This window comes from Scardinius erythrophthalmus (genome assembly GCF_964197995.2).
Source record: "Scardinius erythrophthalmus genome assembly, chromosome: 21".
Classification (NCBI taxonomy): domain Eukaryota; kingdom Metazoa; phylum Chordata; class Actinopteri; order Cypriniformes; family Leuciscidae; genus Scardinius; species Scardinius erythrophthalmus.
In genome coordinates, this window is record NC_138241.1 from 1668855 (window position 1) to 1690964 (window position 22110).

General features: G+C 39.6%; 1 protein-coding gene across 1 annotated transcript in view; it reads right to left on the reverse strand.

The window, feature by feature from the left end:
- The window catches only part of tp53bp2a (tumor protein p53 binding protein, 2a), a 47063-nt gene extending 29348 nt beyond the window's left edge, over window positions 1-17715 (reverse strand). Inside the window, exons 1-11 of the mRNA XM_081350280.1 lie at window positions 17323-17715; window positions 15495-15642; window positions 8904-9005; window positions 7778-7845; window positions 7540-7641; window positions 5896-6070; window positions 5623-5804; window positions 4710-4874; window positions 3999-4182; window positions 2727-2777; window positions 2080-2202 (exon numbers count right to left, since the gene is read on the reverse strand). Of these exons, the coding sequence (XP_081206406.1) occupies window positions 2080-2202; window positions 2727-2777; window positions 3999-4182; window positions 4710-4874; window positions 5623-5804; window positions 5896-6070; window positions 7540-7641; window positions 7778-7845; window positions 8904-9005; window positions 15495-15642; window positions 17323-17331 (1309 nt within the window). The 5' untranslated portion in view covers window positions 17332-17715. The remainder of the gene's footprint in view (window positions 1-2079; window positions 2203-2726; window positions 2778-3998; window positions 4183-4709; window positions 4875-5622; window positions 5805-5895; window positions 6071-7539; window positions 7642-7777; window positions 7846-8903; window positions 9006-15494; window positions 15643-17322) is intronic.
- Between the last annotated feature and the right edge of the window lie 4395 nt (window positions 17716-22110).

The window sequence follows — 22110 nt, forward strand, 5'->3', positions numbered from 1 at the left end:
ACTCCCTCTGTTCGCTGATTGGACCGCCAAAAAAATGATCGGAGAAAACCAAAGAATACACCACGATCCCAGACGTATGGTGCGTTCTATTATTGTCAACGAACCAACTCGGACCTCGGATATGACGTCACTTCAAGCGTTCTGGTATGTTTTGCGCGTCCGAGTCGGAGAAAAACATGGACGCCACCCGGAAAGCTGTTGCTATGTAGCTCTGGCCGAGTACCAGGCGCTCCAAAATAAGTAGCACTATGTGCTTCACCTAGTAACTAGTTTACCTTCTGTTAGCAACGCTAGCCACGTTAGTAACACCTGTTTGAAACAAGGCTTCATTCAATATTGCACTCACAACAAGACCGATTCCCACACCCACAGGCAGTGATACGGACGCAGTAGACGAGTGATTAAAATTTAAACAACGTAATTTAAACAACCAAAGCGGTACACAAACAATGAAAACAAGTCACACAGGGCGCAGCCATCTTGGATTCCGTCTCGGAATTCTTGCTCGGTGTCCTCACGGTTGTCCAAACTTCCGAGCGGCAAAATCCGAGGAAAGGGGGCGTGTTGATGCGTGTTGCTAGGCAACGTCTGTCTTTCTAGTCGGAACTCCGACACGGATAAATAATAGAACGCAGCATAAGTACTGAAGGGAAATAAAATTGAGCGGAAGTACGCAGGAGGGCGGAGCCAGGCTAATGTAAACGCCCTCCGATATGTAAATGTTACTCCTCCCAACAATGCTAAAAAATAAACGTGTGAGCGTGTGATAGGCTATATGTCATGTTATAGCCAGACATGACGGCACTATTGCAGCACACATCACCACAGAGGAGCCGCTGAGCATCTCTTCATCAAGCCAACTATCGCTAATCAAAGTGAAAGTGAGTCGCAGTGGCTTAACGCTTAATCTGCTTCATTAACAGTAAAGAAACTAAATGATCTGCAGTTGTCGCTCTCTCTTATTGCGGTCTTTGAGTGTGAAATTAGCTGATAATCAAAACACAGATCATATCTGTTGCTTTCGGTGACGTGACATTAAATCTGCATATAGAGCGGAAACTGAAGATCGGATTTATATCCGTTTTGCGAAAACACATTAATGTGAGCAGGTGTAAGTGGAATGGTTTTGATAAATCAGATCGCTGTCCGATCTGAGGAAGCACAGGTGTAAGCACAGGTGTAAGCACAGGTGGAAACACAGGTGGAACCACAGGTGTAAACACAGGTGTAAACACAGGTGTAAACACAGGTGTAAGCACAGGTGTAAGCACAGGTGTAACCACAGGTGTAAACACAGGTGTAAACACAGGTGGAAGCACAGGTGTAAGCACAGGTGTAAACACAGGTGGAACCACAGGTGGAACCACAGGTGGAACTACAGGTGGAAACACAGGTGGAACCACAGGTGTAAGCACAGGTGTAAGCACAGGTGGAAACACAGGTGTAAGCACAGGTGGAAACACAGGTGGAACCACAGGTGGAAACACAGGTGTAACCACAGGTGGAAACACAGGTGGAAACACAGGTGTAAGCACAGGTGTAAGCACAGGTGGAAACACAGGGGTAAACACAGGGGTAAACACAGGGGTAAACACAGGTGGAAACACAGGTGGAAACACAGGTGTAAGCACAGGTGTAAACACAGGTGTAAACACAGGTGGAAACACAGGTGTAAACACAGGGGTAAACACAGGGGTAAACACAGGTGGAAACACAGGTGTAAGCACAGGTGGAAACACAGGTGTAAGCACAGGTGTAAACACAGGTGTAAGCACAGGTGTAAACACAGGTGTAAGCACAGGTGTAAGCACAGGTGGAAACACAGGTGTAAACACAGGTGGAACCACAGGTGTAAGCACAGGTGTAAGCACAGGTGTAAGCACAGGTGGAAACACAGGTGGAAACACAGGTGTAACCACAGGTGGAACCACAGGTGGAACCACAGGTGTAACCACAGGTGTAAACGCAGGTGTAAGCACAGGTGTAAGCACAGGTGGAAACACAGGTGGAAACACAGGTGGAAACAGGCCTAACTCTGCGGTACGGATGCGGGGAGGGGTGTGGGGTGTGGAGGGTCACCTGGGTTATTCGATGCCTGGGTCACGGAGCGTGGGAGACTGGCGGACCCGTTGTTAATGGAGGGCTTCGCATTGGCCGAGCTCCAGTTAGACGGCTTTGAGGACACCTGTGCTGAGGGCAGACCTGCAGAAGTAGAGAGCACTATGATGCCGTTTCCCATGATCATCTCTCTTTAGTGTGTAGTGCTGCTGTTCGAGCGTGACAAAGCTCCAGTAAACGAGTGTCACAGTTTCTGGACTCCCTGAAAGGTTTTCATGCTATGAAAATAGAGCACTTATAATGTGTGAGTAAAATTAAAAGCACTTGTTAAGTGATGGTCATATTCCTAATAAGCAAGTGCTGATTAAGTAACGTGATGACTAGCGGCGAAAGGTTAAGGTTAACGATTAATTGATTACTTGATTGTTAATTTAAACAATGGTGGATTATAGGAATTGATGTAAATTGACATCCCTACTGCATACTCAAGGTTGTTACTGTTAAGCTCCACAAAAGGCAATTATTAACACATTATAAGCACCATAACTTTCTGTGCTCTTTATAATTGAGCCAGATCGCCGCGGTATCTCTTCAGCTAGCCGACGCGCACACGCACATGAACCTGAAAGTTGCAGAAACACAGTCATGTAGGGGCGAGGTGCTCTTACCAGTGCTGGCGCCGCTCTCCCTCCGGCTGCGGCCCTGGGTCTTGGAGTGAGCTGATGATAAATGAAACGCAGCTCATATGTGTGGCTTTCGTCCAACAGAACAGATATAACACACGAGGAGTGTGAGCACTCTCTCTGGACTTCTGAACACGAGGCGCTCTGACTCCAGAAGCGCAGGCGCGGTGTGTGCCTTTAATATTATGATGTTTTGCACACTGAGAGATTATTGAAAGCGTTGCTCTGTCATATCATATCTTGTTGCCTCATTAAAAAGCTGTGAGATACATTTAAAATAAACGTCTTTTAATTTTATATCATTTATTTTCTTAAGGCCTAGATAATATTTTATATTTATGTATAAATTAAACAATTTATATTAGATTAATGTTTATATATAAATCTTATAAATTGTTTAGTTGTACACTACATAGAAAAGTTTTATATCTGTATGATTTTTTTTTATGTTTTTACACTGCAGAGTAATGATGCTGAAGTTCAGCTTCGCTCGCAGGAATAAATTACACTTCTAAATATTCTCAAATACAAATAAGCTGTTTTAAATTGTAGAAATATTTCTATATATTAGAGTTTTTGCTGTATTTGTGAGCAGAAAAGACATTAAATCAATCTTACCGATCTAAAACTTTTGAACGGTAGTGTATATAAATATAAATCTAATATATTGTTTTTCATGAATGCATTTTATAAGAATACAAATAGTATTTTGTATTTTATTAGCATTTTAATCAGATTGTTTATGAAAAAGTGACACATTATTTGCATATAGTGCTTCTCTGTGTAAAATAACTCCTCAAATGTGACCCTGGACCACAAAACCAGTCTCGAGTCGCACGGGTATATCTGTGGCAATAGCCAACAATACATTATATGGGTCAAAATTATCGATTTTTCTTTTATGCCAAAAATCATTAGGATATTAAGTAAAGATCATGTTCCATGAAGATATTTTGTGAATTTCCTTCCGTAAATATATCAAACATTAATTTCTGTGAGTGAATGCAGCACAATCGCCAACTTAATGCACAACTTTAAAGGAGATTTTCTCAATGTTTCTGTTTTTTTGCACCCTCAGATTCCAGATTTACAATAGTTGTATCTTGACCAAATATTGTCCTGTCATAACAAACCATACATCAATGGAAAGCTTATTTGTTCTGCTTATTTTATTCACAATGTACATCAAAATAAAAAAAAAATGACCCATGACTGGTTTTGTGGTCCAGGGTCTCAGATGTGAGTGTGTGTGCAAACCTGCTGCGGGATGAGCGCTCTTCTCCTGATGCGGGACCGTTGCAGTGCCTTCTGGGTAAGTGTGTTTGATGAGCAGGTCCTGTTTGCTGGAGCCCCGGGGCATCGTGGAGGACTGGATATACGGGCCGACGGCCGCCACACGGGACACTCCTGTCAGCGGAGCCGGCTGGCCATCGGGAGGACACTGTGGAGAACACTCTATCGCATCACAACACTGAGCACATCATCACACAGAGACACCTTAGCTGAGGCCCAAACCTCATTCTGTGTGTGTGTGTGTGTATCAGCTGAAACACTGAAAGCGCTCAGCACTCGCTCAGATCAGATTATTGCGCCCTCTTGTGGGCATAGGAGACAATACAGTACTTTTATCCTCTAACATTAAGTATGTAATTCAACTTTATATAATATAATTCTAATTTTACCAAAATTTAAGAAAGAAATTCAAATTGAGCTTTTCAGACATTTTGACAGCCCTACTAAACAAACTGTGATGTGAAACAGCAGAACAGATCCTCTTTCACGAGTGTGTGGAGCGTGAGGAGTGTGAGGAGTGTGTGGAGTGTGTGGAGTGTAAGGAGTGCGAGGAGTGTGAGGAGTGTGTGGAGTGTGAGGAGTGTGTGGAGTGTGAGGAGTGTGTGGAGTGTGTGGAGCGTGAGGAGTGTGAGGAGTGTGTGGAGTGTGAGGAGTGTGTGGAGTGTGTTCACTCACAGGAAGGTTCTCTTTCTGCTGCAGCGCCGCCTTCTTCTTCCACAAGCGGTCTCGCAGTTCATTCACTCGTTTGTCCATGTTGGCCACCTCATGGTTCCTCTTGTTCAAGTTCTCTCTCTGCTGCTGTAGTCTGGTGTTCTGCTCCAGGTTCATGTTCTTCCTCATCTGGTGAACACACACACACACGTTTGTATGATATCTTTGTGGGGACTCTCCATAGATGTAATGCTTTTTATATTGTACAAACACACACACAAACACACTAACCCGACCCCTAAACCTACCCATTACTTTTACAACACACACACACACACACACACACACACACACACACACACACACACACACACACACACACACACACACACACACACACACACACTAACCCAACCCCTGAACCTACCCATCTCACACACACACACACACACACACACACACACACAGTCAGATGCTCTGAACACAGGTTCACACACACACACACACACACACACACACACACACACACACACACTCTCCATAGACGTAATGCTTTTTATACCGTACAAACTGTATATTCTATCCCCTTACACTAACCCTACCCCTAAACCTACCCATCACACACACACACACACACACACACACACACACACACACACACACACACACACACACACACACTAACCCTATCCCTAAACCTACCCATCACAGGAAACATTCTGCATTTTTACTTTCTCAAAACAACTCATCCTGTGTGATTTATAAGCCTTTTGAAAAGTGTGGACCGCTGGCTGGTCCCCACAATGTAGGTGATCGCAGGTTTTACTATTCTTATGGGGACATTTGGTCCCCACAATGTAATATAAACAAGGGCACAGTCAGATGCTCTGAACACAGGTTCACACACACACACACAGCTCTGTGTCTCGGGCAGCACCTGCAGTTCCCTGTAGAGCCGGTCCAGCTCGGCCCCTGCGTTCGGGTCCCTGTGGAGCGAGTCCATGGAGCCGTGCTTCAGGCTCTCCAGCTGTTTGCTCAGATCCTCCACTCTGGACACGGCCAGCACCAGCTCCTTCTGCTTCTGGAGGAGGAGCCCGTTCATCTGCTCCACCTGCTCCACTGGACCACACACACACACACACACTGATGAGCTTCTGTCCACAAGTGACCCGAGACGTCCCCGCTGGAGAAGCGTGACTGCGATGCTCACCCAGTTTGCCGTTGCTGATGCGCTTCTGCTCGACCTGGCCCTTCAGCGCCCGCACGGCCCTCAGCTGCTCCTCCTGCTTCTCCACCGCGCTCCTCAGATGCTGGAGCTTCTGCTGCTCAGCCCTCGCCTGCTGGTGCCGGAGCTCCTGCTGCCTCAGGAGGACCACACGCTGCTCCTGAAACACACACACAGGACATCAATGACCAGCTGAGCCCGGGGTTTCAGGACTTTTAAGACCGACACAAGCCAGAAATATACATCTAAATCATAAAATGAATGTAAAAATTATGATTTAAACAAGTTCAAATAACACAGGCTTTGACAAAAACAAAAAGTTGTATAAAATGATCAATCTCACGTCTCAGGCTATAAAACCTAAGGGATGTCAAATTTATAGTCAAGTCACCTTTGTTTATATAGCGCTTTCTACAATACAGAGTGTTTCAAAGCAGCTTTACAGTGATAACATGAACATAATGCAACAAAGTTTGTTTCTAGAAGAAAATAATGTCATAGTCCAAGTAAGTTCAGTGATGGTTCATTTTTGTTGTATAAAAGTTAATTTAGTTCATGTATATATATAGCCACTCAACAAAAAAAAGTTATTTTATTATAAACCATTATACACATTAATTTAAAATATGATTATACATAGCATAATATATAATTGAAAGCACATTAGCTTCTTATTAATCCACCAGTTGTGATTTACAACACTAAGTGTAAGATGAGTAAAAGTATGGGTCGGAAAACAGCAGAAGTTCTGAATACACATGAAAATCATTGGAATAATTACTTTGATTAACCTTTTTTTGTTTTCCCCACTTTCCCTCCAGTCTGTAGCGCTGTTTCGCTCCGGCTTTGGCGGAGCATAAAGGCCAGTTTTTGTAAATAGCACCGTACTAACATTTTGTTCATGTTTAATTCAAGCACTTTCGAGGTGTTTGTTTTTACAGACTTTCCAGTCCTTGAATCCACATGTCTGAATTTCAAGCACTTACAAGAAGTGTGGGTAACCTGACTGTTTACAAGGTCACATGGGTCAAAAACAACGAAAACAATCACTTGTTTGTGCATTTTAGCAGGTTTGGGATCGGTAATATTTTTTATGTTTTAAGTCTATAATTTATTAAATTAAAATGCAAAAAAACAATAATATTGTGAAATATTACTCCAGTGTAAATCATCTGTTCTCTATGTGAATATACAGTAAAGTGTATTTTATTCCTGTGATCAAAGCTGAATGTTCAGCATCATTACTCCAGTCTTCAGTGTCACATGATCCTTCAGAAATCACTCTAATATGATGATTTGATGATCAACAAACATTTATGATTATTATCAATGTTGAAAACAGTTGTGTATAAAAATGTCACGATAATTTAATGAATAGAATGTAAAAAAAAAAACGTATTGCTGTTACTGTTTATTGTCTATTACTGTTACTGATATTTTTAATGAAATAAATGCAGCCTTGGTGAGCAGAAGAGACTTGTTTTAAAAACAGAGAAAATCTTACCGATCCCAAACCTTTGAATGGCAGTGTATATATATATATATATATATATATATATATAATTAAAAAATGACTCATGAATTATGATTTTGTTTATATCTCCTCCACCCTGAGAGGTTCTCGTGTACCTTTGAGGCCAGGAGCTGCTGCTGTGTGTCGATCTGACGCTGTTGTTTAGCTGCCATCTCCTGCAGCTCCGCTAGAGTCAAGTCCATCCGTGGGCCGCTCACCTGCACACACACACACACACACACACACACACACACACCAGTAAACACTCCTCCGTTTCCTGCTCGACTGCATTCCTCTCATAGTTTCATCTGTAAGAGCTTGTCACAGAGCGCCGGGATCTCGTTTGAAACTCACCCCGTTCTCGGTGCGTCTGTCTGAGGGTTTCTTCACGCCGTTCCTCTTCTGACTCACACTCCTGGAATCTGAAACACAAGCACACACTCAAAAACAGCAATACTGCACAAAACATCTGTTCTTTTAGTATCAGAGGCTATATCAGATCGGGAGGCTTGATCTGTAAACTCCTCACAAGACTCTTTCGGGAGGAATAAATCGGCGTAAAACTCCCAAAGTCTGAGCCTGGTTTCAAGAAGTAGTTCACTTCAGAATTAAAGGTTCCTGATGATTTATTCTCCCTCTCGTCATCCAAGATGAAGGAAATTAAATTAAATTTTTGAGTAAATCACTCCAGGATGTTTCTCCATATAGTGTCTTCAATGGGGTCCAACGGGTCGAAGGTCCAGATGTGAGTTTCAGTGCAGCTTCAGAGTCTCGACCCGATCCAGCCGAGGAATAAGAGTCTTATCTAGACAAACCAGCGGCCATTTTAGAACAAAATAAACATTTATAAACTTTTTAACCACAAATGCTGGTCTTGCACTAGCTGTGATGCGACACACATTACATAATCAGGTTGAAAGGTCAAGCGTGACATAGGCGTAAGAACTGATCTAGTGTTTACAAAGCGAATGTACAAAGACTGAGACAAACGGCATTTACAAAAATAAGTAAATAAAAAATAGTAAAAGGTAAACCAATGATGTCGGACGATTTTGAAGTTGGAGAAGAAAATTAAGATACATTTTCCACCCACATCAGGTGACCACCTGACCTTTCAAACCTGATTACGCAATGCGTGAAGTCGTGGACGTGCAAGACGAGCATTTATGGTTAAAAGTTTATAAATGTTTATTTTGTTCTAAAATGTCCGCTGGTTTGTCTAGATAAGACTCTTATTCCTCGGCTGGATCGAGTCGAGACTTTGAAGCTGCACTGAAACTCACATCTGGACCTTCGACCCGTTGGACCCCATTGAAGACACTATATGGAGAAACATCCTGGAGTGATTTACTCAAAAACCTTCATTTCTTTTCCACTGAAGAGAAAAAGTCATGGACATCTTGGAGGACGTGTGGGAGAGTAAATGTTAATTCTGAAGTGAGCTACTCCTGTAGGATGAGTGGTCTGAAGCGTGGCGCACCTGATGCTCTGCCATGACGTAGGAAGAACCGAACCTCCGGCCGGGCCTGTCCCCACTGTATCAGCAGATCCATCATCTTCTCACTCTCACCTACGGCACGCTCTGCACACACACATTTATATTAGCAATTAACAATTTAATCTAACTAATTGTATGATTTAACAATCAAATTCATCGCAAATGAATCGCAGATCAAATCAGCGCAGGCAAGCGCGCTCATAATTTAAGAGACGCCGGCGCGACCACAACATTGCCCAACATCAAATGGCAAACGTAATGCAAGCGGAACGAAACTGCTCGTTATTGTGTGGTTGAAGGAGCGTTTATCAGTGTGGACCAGTGCAGCGCGAGCCGATCGTGATCAAGCGACACTGTTACTACACAGCGCTAAGAGATCCAGTAAAGAAAGCATTTGAATTCGCCACAAAAGTAATAACATCGGAAATTACTTTGTGCAGGTTGGGATGTCTGTAACATCGCTGCGAGATCTAGTGAGAAACATTCACATTTGTCCATTATTAACGGATCAAACAGCGCGTGGAAACCAGGAGAAACATTGTGCCATGAATGAACTATCCCGTGTCCACAGATCTGCAACATTCACCATGGATTTACTGTAGTACACTAACTGCACCCATGGAAGTTTGGCAGGAATAGTAGGCTATAATGCCTTCAAGTAACATTATGTCGGTTTTATTTTGACATTATGAATTCAATTGCTGCCCTCAAATGTTAATCTGAAATCAAATAAACCTTTGTTTATAACTACTACAATATTACATTTCAATTTTTCCAAGGAGCTGTTTTGTGTTATATGCTTCTAAGAAGAGTCAATTATAGCTCCAGAATTGCTCAAAGTAAAAAAAATCATACTTTATGATGTTAGTTTTAATAAAAAAAAGAATAAAAAAAATTAAATCAAGGAAATTTCTCTGGCATTTCTTTCTTTTTGCTGTATCAAAAACGTACCGAACCGAACCGTGACACAAGTGTATCGTATCGAACCGAACCGTGAATTTTGTGAACCGTTACACCCCTAATAAAGATATTATTGTGTTTGGGGGGGAAAGCATCAAATAAGCATTACGAAATCTTATGGTTTTCTTACGCAGCTTTAGAAAGAAATATTTTCTCTTATACTACGGGGCTAATAATATTATCTAATTATTCACTTGCGTGGCAAGTATCCGTGTAATAAGCGGGATGTACATCCAGTCGGTTGTTATCTCAGAATAAACCCCTTCAGGTGTGTGTGTGTGTGTGTTATCTCAGAATAAACCCCTTCAGGTGTGTGTGTGTGTGTGTGTGTGTGTGTGTTATCTCAGAATAAACCCCTTAAGGTGTGTGTGTGTGTGTGTTATCTCAGAATAAACCCCTTCAGGTGTGTGTGTTATCTCAGAATAAACCCCTTCAGGTGTGTGTGTGTGTGTGTGTGTGTGTGTGTGTTATCTCAGAATAAACCCCTTCAGGTGTGTGTGTGTGTGTGTGTGTGTTATCTCAGAATAAACCCCTTCAGGTGTGTGTGTGTGTGTGTGTGTGTGTGTGTTATCTCAGAATAAACCCCTTCAGGTGTGTGTGTGTGTGTGTGTGTGTGTGTGTGTGTTATCTCAGAATAAACCCCTTCAGGTGTGTGTGTGTGTGTGTGTGTGTTATCTCAGAATAAACCCCTTCAGGTGTGTGTGTGTGTGTGTGTGTGTGTTATCTCAGAATAAACCCCTTCAGGTGTGTGTGTGTGTGTGTGTGTGTGTGTGTGTGTGTGTGTGTGTGTGTGTGTGTGTTATCTCAGAATAAACCCCTTCAGGTGTGTGTGTGTGTGTGTGTGTGTGTGTTATCTCAGAATAAACCCCTTCAGGTGTGTGTGTGTGTGTGTGTGTGTGTTATCTCAGAATAAACCCCTTCAGGTGTGTGTGTGTGTGTGTTATCTCAGAATAAACCCCTTCAGGTGTGTGTGTGTGTGTGTGTGTTATCTCAGAATAAACCCCTTCAGGTGTGTGTGTGTGTGTGTGTGTTATCTCAGAATAAACCCCTTCAGGTGTGTGTGTGTGTGTGTGTGTGTGTGTGTTATCTCAGAATAAACCCCTTCAGGTGTGTGTGTGTGTTATCTCAGAATAAACCCCTTCAGGTGTGTGTGTGTGTGTGTGTGTTATCTCAGAATAAACCCCTTCAGGTGTGTGTGTGTGTGTGTGTGTGTGTGTGTGTGTGTTATCTCAGAATAAACCCCTTCAGGTGTGTGTGTGTGTGTGTGTGTGTTATCTCAGAATAAACCCCTTCAGGTGTGTGTGTGTGTGTGTGTGTGTGTGTTATCTCAGAATAAACCCCTTCAGGTGTGTGTGTGTGTGTGTGTGTGTGTGTGTGTGTGTGTGTGTGTGTGTTATCTCAGAATAAACCCCTTCAGGTGTGTGTGTGTGTGTGTGTGTTATCTCAGAATAAACCCCTTCAGGTGTGTGTGTGTGTGTGTGTGTGTGTGTTATCTCAGAATAAACCCCTTCAGGTGTGTGTGTGTGTGTGTGTGTGTTATCTCAGAATAAACCCCTTCAGGTGTGTGTGTGTGTTTGTGTGTTATCTCAGAATAAACCCCTTCAGGTGTGTGTGTGTGTGTGTGTGTCTGTTATCTCAGAATAAACCCCTTCAGGTGTGTGTGTGTGTGTGTGTGTGTGTGTGTGTGTGTGTGTGTGTGTGTGTGTGTGTGTGTGTGTGTTATCTCAGAATAAACCCCTTCAGGTGTGTGTGTGTGTGTGTGTGTGTGTTATCTCAGAATAAACCCCTTCAGGTGTGTGTGTGTGTGTGTGTGTGTGTGTGTGTGTGTGTGTTATCTCAGAATAAACCCCTTCAGGTGTGTGTGTGTGTGTGTTATCTCAGAATAAACCCCTTCAGGTGTGTGTGTGTGTGTGTGTGTGTGTGTGTGTGTTATCTCAGAATAAACCCCTTCAGGTGTGTGTGTGTGTGTGTGTTATCTCAGAATAAACCCCTTCAGGTGTGTGTGTGTGTGTGTGTGTGTGTGTGTTATCTCAGAATAAACCCCTTCAGGTGTGTGTGTGTGTGTGTGTGTGTGTTATCTCAGAATAAACCCCTTCAGGTGTGTGTGTGTGTGTGTGTTATCTCAGAATAAACCCCTTCAGGTGTGTGTGTGTGTGTTATCTCAGAATAAACCCCTTCAGGTGTGTGTGTGTGTGTGTGTGTGTGTGTGTGTGTGTGTTATCTCAGAATAAACCCCTTCAGGTGTGTGTGTGTGTGTGTGTGTGTGTGTGTGTGTGTGTGTGTGTTATCTCAGAATAAACCCCTTCAGGTGTGTGTGTGTTATCTCAGAATAAACCCCTTCAGGTGTGTGTGTGTGTGTGTGTGTGTGTGTGTGTGTGTGTGTGTGTTATCTCAGAATAAACCCCTTCAGGTGTGTGTGTGTGTGTGTGTGTGTTATCTCAGAATAAACCCCTTCAGGTGTGTGTGTGTGTGTGTGTTATCTCAGAATAAACCCTCAGGCTGATGGAAGACTATTTATTCTGAGATAAACCGGCTGGATGTAGATTATCCCTTACTTATACTATGGTACTTACTTTTTTCCATAATTAATAAATCAAATTAACGTGTTAAAGTAGGGCTGGGTGATATATCGCATGACATTGTTAGGCGATATGGCTCAGCTTGTCAGTGAACTACGACTCTGTGTAGTACCACATGTAAATGCACTCCATAATAATAATAATGATAATAAACTTTATTTTATATAGCGCCTTTAAAGCAGCTTCTCAAGGCACTTTACACAATAAAAAAGAGAAAAATAAATAGTAATGTTTTTTTTTTTTTTATACACAGATAGAAACATAAAGCATACAAAAAACTATGGAAGCTTGTTTCCGCCACAAAATAAAACATTTTAAAAGATAATTGCGACTTTTTATCTCAGAATTGCGACTTTATTTCTCACAATTCTGACTTTATATCTCGCAATTGTGAGAAAAAAAGTCAGAATTGTGAGATAAAAAGTCGCAATTATTATTATTTATTTATTATTCAGTGGCGGAAAAAAGCTTCCATAAAAAACAAAAGAACATATATTTAATAAAATTTGGATTTCATACATGAATTTCATATTCAAACTAAATCCTGCCATCCAGCATCTCCTCTTCCTCTCTCATCCTCATCGCCATAAATGTGTTTAGATCAGTGGTTCTCAACCTTTTTTGGGCCAGCGCCCCCTTTCCAATATCCAGGTCCCTGAACGCCCCCCATCCCCAAACTACTGAGCGAGCAGGAATGAGTGAGAGTTAATAGATGAAATAAGTGCAAAATTGTCTTTTGTTTATACAACTGAACTATACTCAACAGTGATTCATCCAAAAAAAAAAAAAAAGTTATAAATTGCATTGACATAGCAATACCAGTATTTCTCACAGGATTTTGGTAAATCTGTGGTGAGTGGACGTCAGGCCTTCTAGGGGGGTCCGGGGGCATGCCCCCCCGTAAGAAAATTTTGTGCATTTTAATGTTAAATTCATCAATCTGGTGCACTTTGAGAGTTCAAAATTAAAAGTGCCAACCCATATTCAGTGTACAAAGAAAAATTCAAACCTCTTTTAGTTGTGTCTGTCTACATTACACTACTACATAATAATAGTTATAAAATTAATCCCATGACAGTAATAGCCATATATTGTAGAACAAATGCACTGAAATATAAAGGATGGTCATTAAAGTGGTAATGTTTGCTCTTAGGTTTTATTACGCATTTAGGAGAGTATTGCAAGAAGTTGCTTACATTAACCTTACTTTCGAAAAATAAATAAATACAATCTTGATTTTTCATGAAAAATTATGTTAGAATTGTAGGCCTAAAATACCATGGTATCAGCTTGTTTTCTTTCTTGTTTTGTTTTCTGGTATAATTAATACAATTACAATTAATTGGGTTTGTTGTGATTAATTTGTGTTCATAATCAGTAAAAAAAATCTTTTAACAAGAATAAACACATATGAACAATTACATTATTATTGTATTATTAATTATTTGTATATCTTGAAACTACCCAAGCAGTGTTTCCTACTCAGATGTGATGGCGGAATGAATACATTACTAAAATGTGATTGCAGAATATATTTAAATTATCCATCAAATTGTCATTTTCTCCTTACTGTCTTGTGAGTTAACAATAATGCCTGCAGTAAATTACTTGGTGAACAAAGAAAACATTTTGGCATTTGGGATTTGAATTAGTTAATGCCTAAAAATGTAAAAGTTTTACCTTATAAATAGAATATAGTTCAATTAATTTTAAAATTCGTCGCCAGAGTGAATGGGAACATGATTTATTTAAAATATTTGAAAATATATGTGTTTCTTAAGTCAATACTTTTTAATGGCTTATCAACTTTCCATACCTTTGATTCTAGTACTGTACGGATTGTTGTCAGCGCCAAACACATTTTTGAGCTCGTGATTGCTGATTCTTATCAGCGCTGGATTCTAGTCAGTGCTTGAGCGCTGGTCTATGACTGGAAAAGTAATAGAGTCGTTGCAAAAGTAACGATAGGCTACATGTCGCATAAAACTGGAAGATTTTAGAATGTTAGGCATTCTAAACTTTTGAATAAGAAATAATATCAAGTCGTCAAAATACAACTCGTCAAAACTCCTCGAATCACAACAAGCGCGCGCAGTGAGAACACTCACATATACACACACCCGAACTTGACTGCACATCATGTTTTTTACATTATTGATACTGCTTTCAGTAATGCAATAGAAATGAACACAAAAAACATGCCTAGTGCCTACCTACAACACTTGCGGTCAGAGCGGGTGCGGACGAATGTTTTTTTGTTTTGTTTTTTTAGCGCTGCTGAGGTATTCTTTCACGCGCACCATAGATGCGCACAATATGATATCACACTCTGCGCAATGCGCATGTTTTACAACATAATTTAACAAAAACATAGTCCTAACACTTTTTAAATAGCCCACTTACAGTGTTTATTACAACTACTAAATGCTTAAAATGAATAAAAGTAAATGAACAAAAATTTGCGTTACACATTTAAACTTGTGAACGCCCCCCATTAACACCTGAACGCCCCCCATTAACACGTGAACGCCCCCCTTTCAAAAATCTTGCTTCCAACGCCCCCCGTTGTTCTCTGAACGCCCCCTGGGGGGCGGTACCGCCCCCGTTGAGAACCACTAGTTTAGATGGACAGATCAACAGGACAGAGAACATCAGAAACTGTAGGATGTTGGAAAATAACTCTTTTTTCTGTTCACCAAATGCTTTTTAATCTTCGCTGTTGCTTCCGTGCAAATGACCAAGCGTGCCGTTATTTGTTGTGTAGTGACGTGTGTGTGTGTGTGTTCAAGTAATCCAGATATGAGCAGATTCTGTGCTATATGCTGTATTTAATATATCATGAGGACTCACGAGTATTAGTGCTAAATCTGCGCAGATTTATCTTACTCGAACTTCCCCAGCAGAGTGACTAATCATCATGAGTAACCCGCCGAACTGGCTGCTGATTGGACAGCGTGACCCGCCACCGCTGATCTTTCCCCGCGTCAGGTGTGTGTTAATGTGAAGCCCTGCGTGTGTGTGAAGCGGTTCTCACCGGAGCCTCGCCACACCTCCGCCAGATGACAGCTGCTGTCGCCGGGGTCTCGGCACAGCTCCAGCACGTCCGCACACACCGTCTCCGGCGTGATCGGCACCTCGCTGAAGTGCTGGTCGTTATTGCTGAGGTACACGGTCAGGAACATCTGAAACACACACAGGACAGTTAGAGCTGCACACACACACACACACACACACACACACACACACACACACACACACTCTGTTTCATGCATCATCTCTTTCAATACAAATCCATGCAGAATTCAACAACAAAAAGTACAGTATATATAATAGAGATATATATAATATACAGATTTGCGAGAAACTTTCACGATATTTTCTAAATGTTGATAAAAATCTATTACGAAATGACGGTGTTTCCATTAACCGGTGTTCTGCGACTCACTATAAGTCATTCCAAACATCATGGTGACGGATGTTAGCAGGGTTATGTGTATCAGCCGCCGCACTAGACATTATTATTAATGGATGGAGACGTATGCGTGTTATTCAACATTAATGTCCAGGAAAGACTCTTATACTGAGAGCGGCTCATATGAGGAATTCTGGGAGATTCTCCTCATTTCTGCTTCAAGCTCTTGATACACTGTGGCATTTCTTTGTTGTTTAGAATCCAGTATTCCTGTAATACTTTTGTCTTTTATGAGTTTAATAAAGAACTCCTTCTCTTCTTATGTCTAAACACACCACGCCATCTTTAAAGAATGATCATGTGACTTGTACGTACGTCAGGTGACCTGTAAATGCGTGAAAACTGTCCAGCGATATATGGGAGTTTTTGCAAACTTGACGTGTTTTCATTGGGCGTATTTTCAATCTGCGTGATTTGAAGGGTAACGGAGACTTGGCTACTGAAGCGCACATCATCAAACTCAGAATACAGTTATTTATCCTATAAGTATCCTAGTGAATGTGGTTATGTCTTCAGTGAACGTCAACAGTTGAGAAAGAAAACACGTGTGTATCAGTGTATCAGATCAGTGCATTCAGTCTTAAAGTGACAGCAGCCTCATAAACCTCATAAACCTAATAATTAAAAAAAAAATTATGTAACAGTGACACTTCTTATGTTATTAAATATTATTATAGCTAAATTTAAAAAAATAACAAAATTAGAAATATTACTGTCACGATAACATTTTCATTATTAAAATAACCATAATTATTATTACTCATATTAATATATAAGCCCGAAATGTTAGAAAATTAAAATTGGAAGATCAAGTTGAGCTTTTTTTTTCGTTGATTTAATGCTATTTATAGCAGTGTTATTTTAGTTATCATAATTTTATTAATATTTAGAATTAGCTTTTATCTTTATATTTGTAATTTTAGTTTAATTTTGTGCTTTCATTAGTTATGCGCTTTTGTCATTTTATTAGTTATTGCCATTTATTTCAGTTTATTTCCAAAGCAACCTTTCTAATTTTCGATTAATTTAAGTTTTCCAACTAATATGTAGCCTATATTTATATATATAAAATGTCATAAAAATGACATAGGCCTACTAAATCATATAAGTTAGACGAGATTAAAAAGTAGAAATAGTGACTGACTTTTGTCATATTATGTGATAATTATTGTGCCAGAAATGTCTTTAAAACGTCAAATATACACTTATTTTAACAAAAACAGCTTATATTAAACATGTTACTTTCTGAGATCGATGAACATACATGCGCAATGAGTGACAACATTACACATAATCATAATATATCTAGAGTACAGATGAGATATTAAAGATGATGTAGCTTTTATGATCTTATACAAACAAGTGACTGAAAACAAACCCGTTCACTCACCGGCATCATCTTCGCGCCTGAGGAGTTTCCCAACCCGGATCGGAATGTGTGATTGTTCGCTGTTTTAGTAAAGTTATAAATTGAGGTAATAAATATTAGATGTTCGAGGAAAACACCAGTTTCATATCAGATAAAACAAGTGCCGAAGCGTGTGACGTCAGAGGCCTTCCCAAACTTTCCATCGGCTAGAGTTTCTGCTGGCGAACATCGGACGACCGACGACGAATGTCAATTATTGTTTTATTTACCACAGAAGCGATCAAATGTACACGCGGAGGAGAATGTTCAGTGTCTCTTATTACAGTCCAAGGTGTTTATTTGTTCCTTGCGATGTTTCTCTCGCGCTCCGCTCTCGTCCTGACGCCTGTTGCTCCTGAGGGAGCGCGTGACGTCACCACAGGAAGCCCGTCCCTCTGGAAAACCTCGAGCCAAGATGGCGGCATGTTGTTTTTTTGTCCCTGGTAAATATATTGTTGTATACCAGTTCAATAGTATGTAATGTAAGGATACAAGTAGTTGATGGGAGAAGCGGGGATTTTTCGCAACTTTAAAACAGTTTAATCACTTCAAAACGTTCGGAGGCGCTGCCGCTCGGCGCGTTGCCGCCATCTGCCGGTGAAGACGTGCACACGCAACGGGGGAATGGGGTTTCATTTATGGCCCCAAACCCCCATACTTTCCCCACATACTTTTAACATGTTCATTCATTCTACATATAGCCTAAGTTCAAATAGCTTTTTGTAGAATCTGAGAGTTTCTATAGAGTTCAGATTCTGCCTCCACTGTTATTCGGTTAAATTTTTGGTTGCACTTTTGTCATTTAAAGCAAATCTGTAAAGCTCCAGTGTACGCTAGGCACTGGATTTGTTTGTTTATTACTTGCTTTGCCAAAATCACACAATACTAGAAGAGTTGCAGGCCGATATGTTTAATAGGTTATGCCATAGCCAGCAAAAAAATTGATTTTTAATTAATTTTATTCACTGGTGTGTGAACTGCTTATGTCTATTTAATTTAGGGTAAAATTCTTAATTAGCAAATTATCAGTGTAAAGTGACACATGAAATTGTCAGAAATTTAGCGAAATGAATTAAATTTGAAGGACTTAGCACCCCTCAGATCACACAAAACTTTTTCTTAAAATATAATAGTGATTTTTTTTAACAACCCAATGAAAATGTACATTAACCACTTTCAAAATTGTATAGTTAGAATTAGGCCTACATGCCAAGACTTTATTACATATGAACTCAACTTAAATAAATATAACTTTTAAATAGCTTTCACCCTACAGAATATATGTAAAAATTTTATGATTTAATGTTATTTATAGCAGTGTTATTTTAGTTATCACAGTTTTATTAATATTTAGAATTAGCTTTTATATTTTCTCCTGAGACCCTGCGACCTCATATGAGGACATTACATTTTTGCCTCTTGACACAATGATAGTCAAATTTGTAAATCTTAGACCTGTTGGCCACATTTAGGGACACTGCCCACACCATCTTGTGGTGATATCACAACATTACACCAGTGTCAGTGAGAAGAAAATGGCTGGAACATCAGCAAAACACTTCTACACCAGTGCCCGAAAGAAAAATGACCCAGGTAAAAAATATATTCAAATTATATGAATGAAACAAATGTATTTATGTACAATACTGTCTCTATCATCATATGGGGATTAAAATTCGACATATTTTAGTAATAGTAGCACTCTAGGACATCAGTAAATGTGAAGCACTCGTTTGAGGACATTGGGACTATATAACGTTATTTATTCTACCATGTGGTTAGCTAAACTTGGGAATATTTAGATGGATCGCAATAGCATTGAAAAAACAACAACATTTGTCTGTGTGTGTATGTGTGTGTGTGTGTGTGTGTGTGTGTGTGTGTGTGAGCATGCATTATTGAGTTAACATGGAAAAACTGGTTTGCTTTAGTGCAGGAAACTGGTAAAAATCAAGAAGTTTAAAATGAAAGTGCTCTACTGCTCTTCTACTGCTCTCTGCTGGCCATTACCATTACTGTTATAACACAATCAGATTTTGTCAGTGTTTATCACTTCATTTGTACTGACACTTCAAATAATTGCTAGTACTATGGTAAATCATAGACCCACTGTCCTCACATGAGAACATAATTTTCTGCAAAAACTACTTCCTGTAAAAAAAACAAATTTTATTTATTATACTTATTAGGTCCTACTTATCCCAAATAGCAAGAACAATTATAAACCTGCACACCAGGCAAACTCTCGGGTCTCAGGAGGATTTATGGTCATTTTAGTTTAATGTGCTTTTGTCATTTTATTAGTTATTGCTATTTATTTCAGTTTATTTCCAAAGCAACCTTTGTAATTTTCGTTTGATTTAAGTTTTCCAACTAAAATGTAGCCTATATATATATATAATTTTTATTTTATTTTTTTAAGAGCAATTGGCAAGCGAAGCCAGACGGTGTCGCAATTCACTGTTTACTGTAAAGTCTGTGAACTGCAAAGCCCGACTGGTGAATGACTCACTTGTTTGAGTCGGTTCTATTCAATGAATCGGTCTAAACGGTTTAAATCGGTTCTGACTCATTTGGACAGTTCATGCGCCGACTGAATCATTTGACTCGTTGTAAAAATATAACGCGATACGATCACAAAGTACAAAAACGCTGGATAAATTGGAATATTATAATATTATAAATTGAAAACAAGCCTGAAACGCGCAACGTTTTCCAGTGATCTTTATTCACATCAGCCGGCAGAACGGCTCAGGTCAGGGGCGTCGGCCAGGGGTAATAGTGGAACTGAGTAACAGGGGCCCTCGGCGAGGGGGGGCCCCACAAAGATATATTGATATATATTGATAATCCACAATATTAAAATGACAAAATCACATAGTTGTAATAAAAGGCTATCAGTAGGAATAAAAATTCACAAGACTCAATTTTCCATCCATAAAAATTATACATTTTCTTTATTTTCCTAATAGCTTATGCCCTTGCATGTTAGTGAATGTTTTATTTCGAAATTCAATCAATAAACACAGTTTTGCCGTTTGTAAATGTGACGTGACAGATCGCCGTACTTCAGTTCAAGCGGCATGTGAACCGATCATCTCTTATTCTTCATTAGTTTATTAGCCTAAATAAACACGAATGAACCATAGGTATGTTGAAAGATACAGTACAACTTATCGAAATGTATATCCACATGATATCCCTCATACATAATATCGAACAATCAGTGTTTTTTAACCGCAGAAAGAGGTAAATAAAACAGCTGGAGAACAATGTCACATAACGTTACATTACCTTTAATGACCATAGAAAAATTAGCCATAGAGAGGAGTATTATTGTGCACTATATTACATATAACATATTCATTATTTTTTACATAATATATTATAACATTATTATATTATACAAAAAGCATATTATATTAAATTTGAGTTGTTATTTTAACCTCTAATAATAATACCAGCTTACAGGGCTCTGCTCTCTGTATGTTTACAGGTGAGATATTTTTTTCTTTAGAAAAATTAACATGTATCTGTACCTAATATTTATCCAAATTAATCGATATTGAATCAAGATCGGATTCAAATCACAATAATTTAATTGAGATCATGAAATTTGTGTCAAGCAATAATAAAAAACAGTAGCCAATAAACAAAATAATTAAGTAGCCTAGGTAAAATTAGTCTGTTTTAAATGTTCTTGCTATGTTATTGCAATTGGTACCGAGAACTGTAAAATTTTACTGGTATTGGCACCTTGACAACACTAACTGTGAAATGTGTGACAAGTGACACCTTAAATTCCTGTAATCAGCCGGCTATATGTAACTGAATGAATACGCTATTTCAGAGGCAGCCACGGAGGGGGAAACATTAAACTTCTGTACTAATGTGATGAAGAAGAGAGAATAGGTGAGGAGCACATTGTCTAACGTGACATAGTTTTTGTGAAAATTATAATAAGAATATATAGTTTGTTTTATTGCAGTAAATCTGCTATGGAGTGGCACAGACATCATCAGTTATGTTTGTAGAAGAGTATGTTTGTGTAGCTGAGGGTGAGCAGAAGGAAGGGGAAGGAGAAGATGAGGAAGATCCAGAGGAGGAGGAGGATGGAAAGAGCAGGAAAGATAAAGGTTGTCGTGATGAGCATCTGGCCAAGGAAAAGACAGAGCAGAATGCTTTAGCAGAAGACTGTTTGGCAGAAGATCCAGAATCATGGCCTGCAACTATAAATAATGTTCAAAGAGACTTAACCCTTAATCAGTGTTTGGGGTCATTATGACCCCACTGGACTTTTCTTTCATTTTTTAAAAATGTTACCTTCATCTCAGGGGCATGAAACTCTGGGACTTTTCCTAAATAACCTATCTAAACATGCACAAAAAAACTGGGCTTGATTTGGTTGTTCTAAAGGTGTGTAAAAAAAAATTTACCTTTTAAGGTGTTTGGGGTCAAAATGACCCCACATTGAAAATGAATGGGAAAATGAAAAAAATGACTTTTTTTTATTTTGTTTGTCAAAAAAATCAAATTAAATCCATTATAAATCTGAAAATTTCTACATATAAACCAAGGTCTGGTCCTAGAGCATAAATAAAAAGTAGAACGAACTTTCTATCTCATACACACACACACACAGACACACACAAACACATAAACAAACAAACAAATGTATGTTTTTGCAACAGAGAGCATTTTTACAGAATTTGGCAAATAAAATAAACAAAACTGGCATAAATCTAAAAAAAATTTACATTTAAATCAAGG